Below are 12,081 nucleotides of genomic sequence, written 5' to 3' on the forward strand. Positions count from 1 at the left end.
GCTTAGCTTTCACTCAGGGCTCTACAGCAAGAGGTGAGTTGATTTCTTCCTAACTTCATACTCAGGAAATAGCAGAAACTATAACTCTAAATGGTTGAGATATCATTTTAATGCATCCATTTTATGTCCAGTCAAAAGTTAAGACTGATGTTATGACTCCCGTAGTATGTGAATGTGGAATTATGTATGAAACCATATTAAAAGAACATTAAAGCTACTTTTCTATGTAACAAAGTTAGATTTTAAACTTTCTGCTCATATAAAAACTGTTGAAATGATGCATATGTGCATAATATTATAGGCCGTCTGCTTTTTATGTGAAGCTTAAGTAAAGCTAACACCAAAGCTGCTGAAGCTGCTGGACCGATCTCTCTATCAGTCATTCAGTCAGTTAATACCGCTCTACTGCTTACTACTTTTGAATGCTAATAGAGAAGCAGACTTTTCTGAATCAGGTAAAAGAATCCCCCTCCCTCTTTCGATTCTTTCAGATTCAAGCACTGATGCAGAAACGAACCCAGCTAAAGAAAAATGTGTCCAACAAGCTCCAGATGAAAAAAGTAACGTCTGAATTTCTGCCTTAGTATTTAGCTGTTCTACAACATGGATGAAACACAGCTGTTGTTACCACTTGGTTTGACTTCAAGGATCAGTAAAGGCATTTGTGAGCTTCAAGGAGAGCTACATGACTATACACAACCTCAAAGCATCACACAAGGGGCGACTGTCACCATGATTGACCTGAGTTTCTTGACCAAAGAGGAACAGGAAACCATCCTGACTGTGCTGAAAAGAGATGCTGAGCTAAAGAAGCTTGAGGACCAACGTGTCCAGTGAGTCAGTCGTTCTATTATTCAGTCTTTAAAGTCTGTTCAGTCACAGGCGCGTAAAAGTAAAGATATAGATTATGCTATAGAAAACATTTAATTGGACAATTTCAGGTGCAGATAAAAATGAAACTCCTTCAATCTCTTATTATCACATATGTGTATATATGTGTATATATATATATATATATATATATATATATATATACACACACACACACACACCTATATCTATATATATATATCCTGTACTATAAAAATGTAGTAAAGTGGTAAGTTTATTAACTTATTAACCCGTTATAATTTTCACTGATGTGGTTTCACTCAGAAACCTGCAGAAGTCCGTGATGAACAAAAGCCAGCTGAGATACTTGACTGGAGAATGGTTCTATGAGACTAAGCAGCTTCGCCATCAGGATCGCATCCATGGCTCTGACATCATCAGGGCCTCCATGAGGCGCGCACATAAACTGAAGACTATACGTAAGTCTGCTACATCCTTCCAAAAGATGTGTGATACATTAAAATGCAAGATCTCTCAAAGCAAAACCTGAAATCTTTTCCAAAGATTCAAAATAATTGTAACAACAAGTAGTTTTATTTTCTGACCATTCAACACAGAGTTAGGCTGCATCTACAGATCCATCCAGAAGTATTTATTAGTGGTGTTTTTGTCTTAGAACTCATGAAACCCAAACCAACCGACCATTGTGTCTTTCATATTTTTGAATCACATACACCAACCTTAATAAGGCAAGTGAGGCCTTTTGCTGTTGTTTTGCGTTCGTCTGTGATATTGTCACTGAGACACTAATGGGTCTTGGAGTAATTTTGGTAGGTCGGCCAATTCTGGGAAGGTTCACTGTTTCAAGTTTTCACAGCTGTGTATGATCTCTGTGGCGTTCCCTGGACTCCCAAATACCTTTGTAACCATTTCCAGACTGATCGATGTCATTCATCTTGTTTCTTAATCATTCTTAAGTTTCTTTAGATCATGGCATGACATGCTTTTTTAGGGATCTTTTAGCCTAGTTTACTTCGTCAGAAAGTTTCTGTTTAAGAGATTTATTGATTTAACAGATAGACAGTAATCAGGCCTGGGTGTGGCTACTGCAGTTAAACTCAGCATTCCCAAAATATGGTTGTTTACAGTTCATTCATGGTTTGGATAACATTTTCCTTTAATTAAAAATAATTATCATTTGAAAACAGCATTTTGTATTTTACTCAGTTATCAAATATGAAAATTTGTTTGATGATCTGAAACACCGAAGTCTGACCAATATGCAAAAAGAAATCAGCACGAGCGCTTTAGGCTGTGAGGAAGTTTAGTCCCTCTGAAGAGCTGTGTCAGCTGGCTGAACATTTGTTCTTCTTAAAAAATTTTGTATCAAACAATATTTCTGTAATAAAAGACGAAAAACTAAAACATTCATTTCATGTTTGTGTGTATCATTGTTCCCGTTGCCCAATTCCAGTTTTTTCTCTTCTTCATCACAAATTGGTTAGCTTTAGTTCACTTTTAGTATTTTTTATAAGCCACATACAACCGTCACATGGTTTCCCCGTAATGTAAATAGTTAACTTCTTAACAGCAGTTGTGTGTGATGTGCTGCAGTGGAGCTCTCCCAGATATCGGCTGAGAGGTGCAGCTTTGTCAGCACCCAAAACAAAGAAGTGTCCTTACCAGCTGTACGCTGTGGTGTCCTTCAGGAGCCTCACATGGAGCTCAGCAATAATCAGTGAGTATAAGAAATATAAACAAGCCAAGCGAGCCGTGATTTCACACAAATCTGTTCTTTATCAATATTTTGACACCTGAAGTTTTCATACACACAGTTTGAACTGCCTTAGCAGTGCACGCTTCTCTCTTACAATTAACACACATTTCCTTAGTTGAAAACATGGGAGTGTGGCAGTAAGCATAATATATCTGGCTGATCTACTTAATTTAAATAATAATTTAAAGGGATTTTAAATCTGCGCGGTGGTTAGCATTGTTGCCATCGCCACCATTGCGCCAGGACCTTTCTGTGAAGTTTGCATGTTCTCCGTGGTCGCCTGGGTATTTCAAGGTTTCCTCCCATAATCCAGGTTCTTTGAGCTCCATCACATGCTCCACTCGTAGACAGGATTATTTGCTCTTAAGTGCTCGTTAGGGGACTTGTGCACTAAGTGATACTTAGTAACTCGCTCTGTACCGCTCACTAATCTTCTTACGAAGTCTTACATGTTCATGTTTTCCACTATTCTGGGGACAAGTCCCACAAATTCTTTGCTGCCATTAGTGAGATAAGATTTCAGACTCTTACAAATTTTCTGCATTAGGTCTGTGAGAGTCATTGGCTGCTGAAAAGCAAATAAGGTTTTGGTGTGTTTAATAAATGTATTAAAATAAAAACGACATGATTTGAACGTATTAGTTATGATAGGTACAGTTAAGCTCTGGTGCATGCTTCTTGGTCCATGAGACTGCTTTTGCAGTTTGATGGAGTCCACATGTGCCTGACTAAATTTACTGCTGTGTATGTGTAAAATGATGGTTTTTGTTTGATTGAAATCAAGGCTGAACTGAAAACATCAACATTCACACTTTCTTCTGCCAGTAAATTCACAAAAGGCTGCTGTTTTTAGAAAACACTTCAAAACCCAGGTTTGTTTGTTCAGTTTAGAGTTTTGTATGAATATTAAAGAAATATTTGTAAAAAGTTACATTTTGAAACATAACACAGTGTGGAAAAAAATCTGAATTCACTGTATGTAACTGAATTTCTGTTTGTCCCATCATATCAGAGGATTTACTCGGCCTTCACAGCCGTTTCTATGAGTAAGAGAACATGCATTGTTTAGGTAATTTAGATCATTTTACTTACTGTTTTCCAATGCATGTGTGTTATAAGGAAAGCAGTGTAGTGAGGTTACTCTGCCACTTTCCAAATAAAAGTTTAAAAGTGTGAATCTGTTTATCTTGACTTTTGCTTCATCAACACATCACGTGTTCTTTATTTACAGTTATCAAAATCAGAACCTCAATGAAACCCAACAAGAAACTCTGAAATCAAATTCACAGTCTCGCATGAAGGTGGGTTTCTGCCCTGTAATTTAAAGATGTGACTGTAGTTTCATGTTACAGTGACTGCATGTGTTGTATTGTAACCTTTTTCTTGTAGCAGATAAAAAACCCGTTCAACAGCGAGCCTGAAAAGGAGAGTCGGGTATTGGATGAAGCAGTGAATCAAACCCAAACAAAGGAATGTGAGTTATTATGTAAAGCTTATATTTTGGTTATTATAATATATATCGTGACTTGAAGTGGATTATTTTATGAACAAGCCCATCAACAAACAATACATACAGACAAATTTATTGCTCTTTAAGGAGACCAGCTGGGAAACTTGTGTTGCTCATGTTTAAAAATCCTGCGTCTGCCATAAACAGCGTATCTGACATGAGCAGTGGCTGGATGGCAGGTTAATGCTCACACTGGCTGTTTATTTCTTACAACTTTACCTTATTGTGACTCAGAAATCCCCCCAAATAATAACAAATTCTTTCTTAGTTTTTACTTTTGGAACTTTTACTTGTGGAAACAAAGTTGAGCTGGGCTCTTGAATCCTCTGAATCACTTGCTGTAAAATGAGCAGTGAGCTGGGAGCAGAGATTTTCTCAGGGGTCGTTAAAAGGAAAGGAAATCCAAATACCAGAGGCTGCCAGAGTAGCTCGGGAATTACAGAGATGTACATTCCAGAGCTCTAATCTGTACTGCATGACTTTGGGTCTGGAAAAGTTTCACAGAAATAAACAACCAAAGATAACAATGACACGGCACAATAGGTCATCTGGGGTCAGATGTACTAAACGGGGCAGAATTACATGTGAGCGCTATAACCAAATATGGCTGATAGGCAGAGGTGTGCAGTAACTAAGAGAGAAATAGAAATGCAACATGGATCTTAGTGCAGCTGTGATGTAAACAACATAAAGAACAATCCTGTGCTTGCAATAGAAATGTCAGAGCAGGATACTGCTGACGGGTCCCAGGAAAATACTCGTTACAAAAGACTGAATGCAGCATCTTTGCTGATTTATGAAAAGATGAAGACAAACACATATACAGAGCTAATCCAGTCCTCATCTATGAGGAGACAGATGACTCTTCAACAGGCTCAGAGGTACAGAGTTCTAGACCACAGGAAAACATATCTTTTGACCCTTTAAAATCCCAAAAGCAGGAACGGGATGTACAAGTTCCTCTTCCAAGGCAATTAAGTTCCACTCTTCAAGAGGACAGACCCACTGAGATCAGACAGTATAAGCATGTCTGTGGGAGAAAATATTCAGAATCCAGGGCAGCTGGAGTGAAGGAAGCCTCAATGATAAAGAAGTTTCCTTTCAGTCTCACTTGATATCATCAATCATTTGATCACAGAGAAAAATCAAATGGAGAGACGGTAACATCTTCATACAAAACCATGGTGGTGACAGACAAGGTTTCTCAGTCAGAGTCCAGACAGATGACAGCTGAGGAGATCCTGTAGTACTGCAGCTGTGCAGTCAATATGTTACCAGCTCGAAATCAAAGTTGAATCCAAGTATCAAGAAACGCCGCTCAGTCCTAGCAAATCTGAAGAAGATGAAGGAATCAACAAGAGTCCATCTCAGACCTGCCACCAAAAGGTAATTCAACAGGAATCCTCCAGTGCTAAGGGATCCATGCAGGAAGGCTCTCTCTTTAAAACCTTAGACATCAGCACTATGTTAGGCCACAGGTGAAGGCTCCTGTTCCCTCTTTTTACCAAAGCAAACTATCTACTGCACAGAGTGATGATCTACACAGACCACAGAGTCCACTTAGAGATTTTGTAGGACACCAAAGTGACAGTTTCACTGGTGGGAATCCTTCCAGAGTCCGTTCTTGGATTGTGCAAAACAAATACAGACACTCCAGTCAAGACTCAGCTAGCGGGGCCTGCTGTGGGCAAATTCAGGCAGTGAGCTTTTACACTGGTATGACTTCAAGATCATGACTGAGAGACACAAATATTATTTCAATATTAGGTTTTCTGTTTTTACATATCACAAAAAGCACATAACATTACAGTAAGTCTAATTTGTAAGACATTCGTTTCCAAGTTTTTACTATTTGTTTTCTTAATTAATCATTGTTATATAACCTTTCTTTGAATGATTTCTGTCCATAACTGAAGAATAATTGCTTAGTTTTTAGCTGTTTTTAGACTCTCCCAATGATAAATACACTACATGCCAAAAGTATTCACTTAGCAAATCCCAAATACTTGAATAGAGTGATGTGATATGAGTGAGACCAGATCAGAGTACAGTTGTTGTTGTTATTAAGTGCATGTGCAATGGTGTGCAGAACTATGTAGAGTCCAGTCCTACACCTGGTTCAGGCCCAAATAGTCTGGGGGAAGAAGCTCCTCCTCTTTCTCTCTGTGTTGGCCTTAAGGGAGCGGAAGTGCTTCCCTGACCTCAACAGTGAGAAGAGTCCATTTTTGGGACTAGAGCAGTCTTTCATTATCTTCCTCTCTTTGGTACTGCACCACTTAGACTGCAGGTTACCAACTTTCTGCAGATTCAGTCACTACAGACCTCCAAACTTCATGTGGCCTTCAGATTAGCTCAAGAAAAGTCTGTAGAAAGCTTCATGGAATGGGTTTCCATGGCCGAGCAGTTGCATCCAAACCTGACGTCACTAAGTGCAAAGTGTCAGCTGCTTTGATTTCAAGCATGCTGCCGCTGGAATCTCGAGCATCGAAGCGACTTCTCTGGAGTGCCAAATCACACTTCTCCATCTGTCAATCCCATGGATGAGTCTGGGTTTAGCAGTTGCCGGGAGAACTGTCTTGTGCCAAGTGTAAATTTTGATGGAGGTGGGATTATGATGTCGGGTTGTTTTACAGGAGCTGCGCTTGGCCACTTAGTAGGACAACTGTATGCTCCCAACTTTGTGGGAATAGTCTGGGGATGGCACTTTCCTGTTTCAACCTGACAGTGCAGCAGTGCACAGAGCAAGGTCCACAAAGACACAGACGAGCAAGAGACTCCTGACCACAACCCGATAGACCACCCAAATACTTTTGTTTGCTGTAGCTGAGGAGGTAAAGCAGGTCATCTCCTGATCAGAAGGTTGGTGGTTCGATCCCAGACTCCTCAAGTCTGCATGCCAAGTATCCTTGGGCAAGATACTAACCCCAAGTTGCTCTCTGATGCGTCCATCAGAGTATGAATGCATATGAGGTTAGGTAGGAAGCACTGAAGCTTAGCTAAGAAGAAAGTGAATGTGGCATGTTATATAAAGTGCTCTGGGAGAAAAGAAAAGCCCGGTATAAGAATCAGTTCATTTACTTTTGGCAGTAGAGAGAGTGTGTGTGTGTGTGTGTGTGTGTGTGTGTGTGTGTGTGTGTGTGTGTTAGTTTTGTTTAAGTAGTTTTTCCTTTTTGTTTTTGCAAGAAACTTCTGACCATTACTGTTAAGGCTGCATCACTGACTATAACACAGACTTGTTTGTCTTTACAGTGATTTTTTTTACATGTAAATCTGATTTTGATTGTAATATAGTTGGATCTAACAAAAGTAATTTGTTTTGTTTATTGTTGATGTTGATTGACAGAAAATAAATGATTGTTGCTTTGTATATCAAAAACTCGGTGTTGGTTTTCCTAGAGCTGATTTTTTTTATTTTATTTGTGGTAGGTAACAGGAAGAGCTCCAGTCCCATCACGCCAGCCCTGAAACGGTTATCCTCAAGGAGCAGGTCTTCATCCGAAAGTCTGGAAAATCTAACCCTAACCTCACATACAAGTAACGACCATCACTGCACGTGCAACAGCACCCTTTAAAACTGAATTAGTAACATTAGTACATATCACTGCAGTCACCACCAGTGGCAGTCCACTGTACACTACAGTGTGTCAGACTGCAGCTTAGCCTTTCTCTGTAGGTCAGAAGAATGTAAATGTGACTGCTCGGTAATGGTAAAGATTTTCAGAGGTACAACAAAAGAAATCTTGACGCCACCTTTTTAAGTACTTTCTCATGGTACCCAGAGAAGCCAGTGTAATTCAAGCCAACGAATGGATCTAAGTATGGACGGTAATAAAGATAAACATGAAATTATCTTTATACACATTTTTATCAGGATGCAAAAGATGGCTGAGCAGTGATTTCAGCATCAGCATACTTTTGTATTCATTGCATTGCACGATATTAAAATTCATCTCTTCCTTTCAGTTTCCTCACTTCCACCAAAAGCCTCCACACTCTCCAGCTCGAGGCTGATGAAAAGCAGTGTGTCAGAACCCGTCCTTCTGTACAACAAGGTAAATTAGCCTTAGTTGACTCGTGCATGTTGAATGGAGCTGTACATTTAGCAGCTTGAAGAGGTCTGAATAAGAAGCTCAAATGTGTCCATCTGCCTTTAACACTGATGTGTTTGTGTTTGACTTGGTGTTTCTCTTTGCTTGGACAGATGGACAGTGGAGGCCCTCTGGAGACCAACATGAGATCTGAAACAAACACCAGCAGCTCCACGTATAATCTAATGTCATCTGTATGTCACATACTGCTTCTTAGTTGACACAATGTGTTGATTACATTGAAAGACTGAATGCTAATTTGTCGTGTAGATTATGTCACTTTTTAAAGATTAGAATGCAAAAACTGGTAGTTTGGTTTGTTTACTAATGTGTTTAAAAAGCAGTCAGTGCAGATGCAATGTTGCTATTATAGTCAGAGAAATTCATTGGAATAGAATTGTGAATCCATCTATTCTTTTAAAACCAGTTAGGATTATGGGAGATGGGAGCGATAGACTGGAACCTGTTACAGAGTGAATAAACATACAATACATACAATGTGAAAGTCATAGTTTTCACTTTAAATAAAAAGGTCCAAATATCAGAGACGTTTTTTATTTCCTCTGTCATGACTGAACAGGTCAGCAGCAGCATTTATCCTGCAGACTCTGCTGACATCAACGTCCAGGGAAGCATCCAGTTTGCTGTGAACTACATCCAGAAGCTTGGAGAGCTTCATATTTTTGTGATGCACTGCAGAGATCTGGCCACAGCTGACAGAAAGAAACATCATTCTGACCCGTAAGTGCTGACTATAAAGAGTCTGAGCAAAATGGATAAAAGCAAATGTTGGATTATTGTTTCTGAACGTTGGAACAACCCCATGTGTAGTTTAACGAGCAGTTTGAAATATGAATCACATTTGCTAAAGATATATTTTCTTGACATAAAGTGTCAAATATTCACTCTATGAAGTAAATCAAGTTTAGAACAAGAGTTTAATTCTGCTGTGCATTCACAGGTATGTGAAATGTTATCTTCTTCCAGACAAAACTAAGCTGGGAAAGAGAAAAACCAGTGTAAAAAAGAAGACATTAAACCCCACCTACAATGAAGTCCTCACGGTGAGAGTGCCATATTTAATCTTTTACACATTTCTGTTTATGTAAACCCTGAACTCCCGTTCAACTGAAAAAAATAAAATGAATTTATTCATTCTATTCAAAACGTGTCCGATTGTTTCATGATTGCAGCTGTTAATTTTACTGGCTGTGGTACGTTTCCTTTTATTAATATAACGTCTGCTCAGTGCACACCAGTTTTATAAACCCTGTTCAGAAAATGACCATTTCATGAAAAAAGTAGCTCATTCTTATACATCATTATCATTTACATCTGTCCAAAAAGTTGGGATGGGGGCAACAAAAAGCTAGAAAACTGAGCAGTACTGAGAAGAAACAGGTTTTTATTAAATTCAGTTTTCACCTAGTTTGGTTTACTAGCTCCTTACTTACTATAGGTCAGTAACATGACTGGATATAAAAAGGATACCTTTGAGAGGCAGGATTTAAAAAATGTGCAAAAAACTCCACGAATTGTGGAATGATTTTAGAAGAATATTCTTGAATGTAAAATTGTGGAAAAACTTTGAATATGTCATTATCAACAGTAGTTAAAATCATCAGAGATTCCAAGAATCTGGAGAAATCTCATGCACAGAGATCTGACGTTGTATTTATATAACATCCAGTCAACAAGCAACTTTTAACAGGGAAAAACCACAGACTGACCAGACAAAGGGCAGCAATTTGTCACAGCTGTCTCATCTGAGAGCAGAATGGAGTGGTTGGACTTGTAACTGCAGATCAGAACCATGCAGCTATAGATCTATAGATATTTACATAAAGACACCAGGAGAGAGGTCAGAGAGGCAAAGCCCAAACTAAGGGGGAAAGATTAGAAGATTAGAAGCTTATAAATAACAATGAAAGAGAGAAAAGCAGAGGAGAGAAGGAACTCATCACATCTCAGGAGGCCTAACAGTTTAGCAGCACAACTAAGGGGCTGTTCAGGCTGTTCTAGCCCCGACTACACATAAGCTTTACCAAAAGGGAAATCTGAAGCCTTATGTTAAAAGTGGAAAGAGTGTCTATCTCCTGAAAATAGGAACTGGTTTCAAGGGAGAGGTGCCGAACTTTGTACTTTGAGAAACTCTAGGAAGCGCAAATAATCCTGCACTGTAAGAACAAAGTGCTCCATTGGTATTTCAAAATATTCAAAATATTAGTTGTTCAGAGGAAGTATTATAAAGGACTAACCTTTGGTAATCGTGATGGGCATCAATGAGTCGAGTGCTACTTACATAGTTTTTATGCTGACAATATTATAGAAACAGCATTTTGCAGGATGGCATTTATATCTAAGGATATGTTCTGAAAATGCTCTACTTCTGTTCATTGTCTTTTCCCGTTTTACAGTTTAAAGTAATGATGCGGGTGTTGAAAACTCAGAGTCTGAACGTTTCAGTGTGGCACGACAACAGCTTAGGACGGAACAGATTCCTGGGTGAGGTGAACCTGAATTTGTTGGAGTGGGACTTCAGCAACACACAGATAAATGAATATGCATTAAAAACCAGGGTAAATGCTTAATTTCTCAAAGTATTATGTGAATATTGTAGCAGTTATTAGACATTTACTCAGCTTAATCCTTTAGGTGTCAGCACAAGCCTCAGCACCAGCTCCCTCGTGTCTTATCGACAGCAGAGCACAGATGAGAGTCGCTCTGAGATTCCTGCCGCAGACGTCCCTCAGTGAGCTGATGACGCCTTCCTTTTGATCAGCTCTTTTCCTTTATGTTTATCATTTATATTACTTATTGTGGTCTTATTGCAGACACAGGCAGGAGAACATCTATGATGGAAAGCGCTGAGGTGCAGATTTGGGTGAAAGACTGCAAGAATCTTCCGCCGGTTAGAGGCCTCATTATCGACCCATTTGTGAAATGGTAGGAAACCTACAAAACTGTCAGTACGCTGTTTGCTGAGATCCAAAGTCTGAACCTTGAAATAACAAAACCAAAATAAACAGTTTAATATTTTCTTGTTTAATTATGTTAGCATAATAAAATAGAAATTACAAAATAAACTATTTCAATCAAACTGGTTTATTTCAGATAGTTTCTCCATTTAATTTCAATTCAGTTCAATTTTAGTTACACAGCGCCAAATAACAGCAACAGTCGCCTTAAGGTGCTTTATATTGTAAGGTAGACCCTACAATAAAACATTAATAAAAATACATTTCAATCGAGACAGAGTGGAGACAGTTGTGTGATTGGTTGCAGTTGGAGTCCCGAAGCAGCAGCTAATTATAAAAGTGATAGGTGACGTAAACAGTTATTGGAAAATTGCAAAAAGAGCTTTGTAAAAGTGAGAACGCCTGCTTCCTGTATAATTATTACACAATTAACCAATTAACTGATTATTTGTTTTACGTTAAGTGAACATCATCTAATTTTGGACTAATGACTTTACAAAAGCAAATTATTTGAAAATATCACTGATCCATTGTAGTACACCCATCATCTGAAAATGAGAATTCTCATAGTTCCATACCTGCCTACAGCACATATTTGGCACAATATCCAAACAGAGTGAAACCCAGAATGCAGAACTCACAGAAGTCAACTCAAAATCACAGCTTCACTGCTGGTAACAAAGGTGACAAAGAACAACTAAACAGTAACAGGACATCATAGAAGCTGAACTGAATGGAAGGAAAACAGACGAGACATCGTCTACAATAAGGGAGAACACAACAACACACAGAGCGAGACGCAGACACTACATACACAAGAAAATGATTAAGGGAAGTGGAGACACGTGGGCTGAACTAAATCATGACTAATGCAACACAGGAAGCAACTCTGAACAC

General features: G+C 38.8%; 1 protein-coding gene across 1 annotated transcript in view; it reads left to right on the forward strand.

The window, feature by feature from the left end:
• The first annotated feature begins 12 nt into the window (after positions 1 to 12).
• Positions 13 to 12,081, forward strand: part of LOC134636997 (synaptotagmin-like protein 2) — a 33,748-nt gene continuing 21,679 nt past the window's right edge. The window contains exons 1-14 of the mRNA XM_063487304.1: positions 13 to 33; positions 492 to 833; positions 1,156 to 1,310; positions 2,446 to 2,569; positions 3,840 to 3,909; positions 3,998 to 4,082; positions 7,545 to 7,652; positions 8,082 to 8,170; positions 8,320 to 8,400; positions 8,787 to 8,947; positions 9,168 to 9,270; positions 10,624 to 10,785; positions 10,862 to 10,958; positions 11,041 to 11,152. Of these exons, the coding sequence (XP_063343374.1) occupies positions 604 to 833; positions 1,156 to 1,310; positions 2,446 to 2,569; positions 3,840 to 3,909; positions 3,998 to 4,082; positions 7,545 to 7,652; positions 8,082 to 8,170; positions 8,320 to 8,400; positions 8,787 to 8,947; positions 9,168 to 9,270; positions 10,624 to 10,785; positions 10,862 to 10,958; positions 11,041 to 11,152 (1,577 nt within the window). The 5' untranslated portion in view covers positions 13 to 33; positions 492 to 603. The remainder of the gene's footprint in view (positions 34 to 491; positions 834 to 1,155; positions 1,311 to 2,445; positions 2,570 to 3,839; positions 3,910 to 3,997; positions 4,083 to 7,544; positions 7,653 to 8,081; positions 8,171 to 8,319; positions 8,401 to 8,786; positions 8,948 to 9,167; positions 9,271 to 10,623; positions 10,786 to 10,861; positions 10,959 to 11,040; positions 11,153 to 12,081) is intronic.

The sequence above is a fragment of the Pelmatolapia mariae genome, linkage group LG10_11 (genome assembly GCF_036321145.2).
Source record: "Pelmatolapia mariae isolate MD_Pm_ZW linkage group LG10_11, Pm_UMD_F_2, whole genome shotgun sequence".
In the NCBI taxonomy this organism is placed as follows: Eukaryota; Metazoa; Chordata; class Actinopteri; order Cichliformes; family Cichlidae; genus Pelmatolapia; species Pelmatolapia mariae.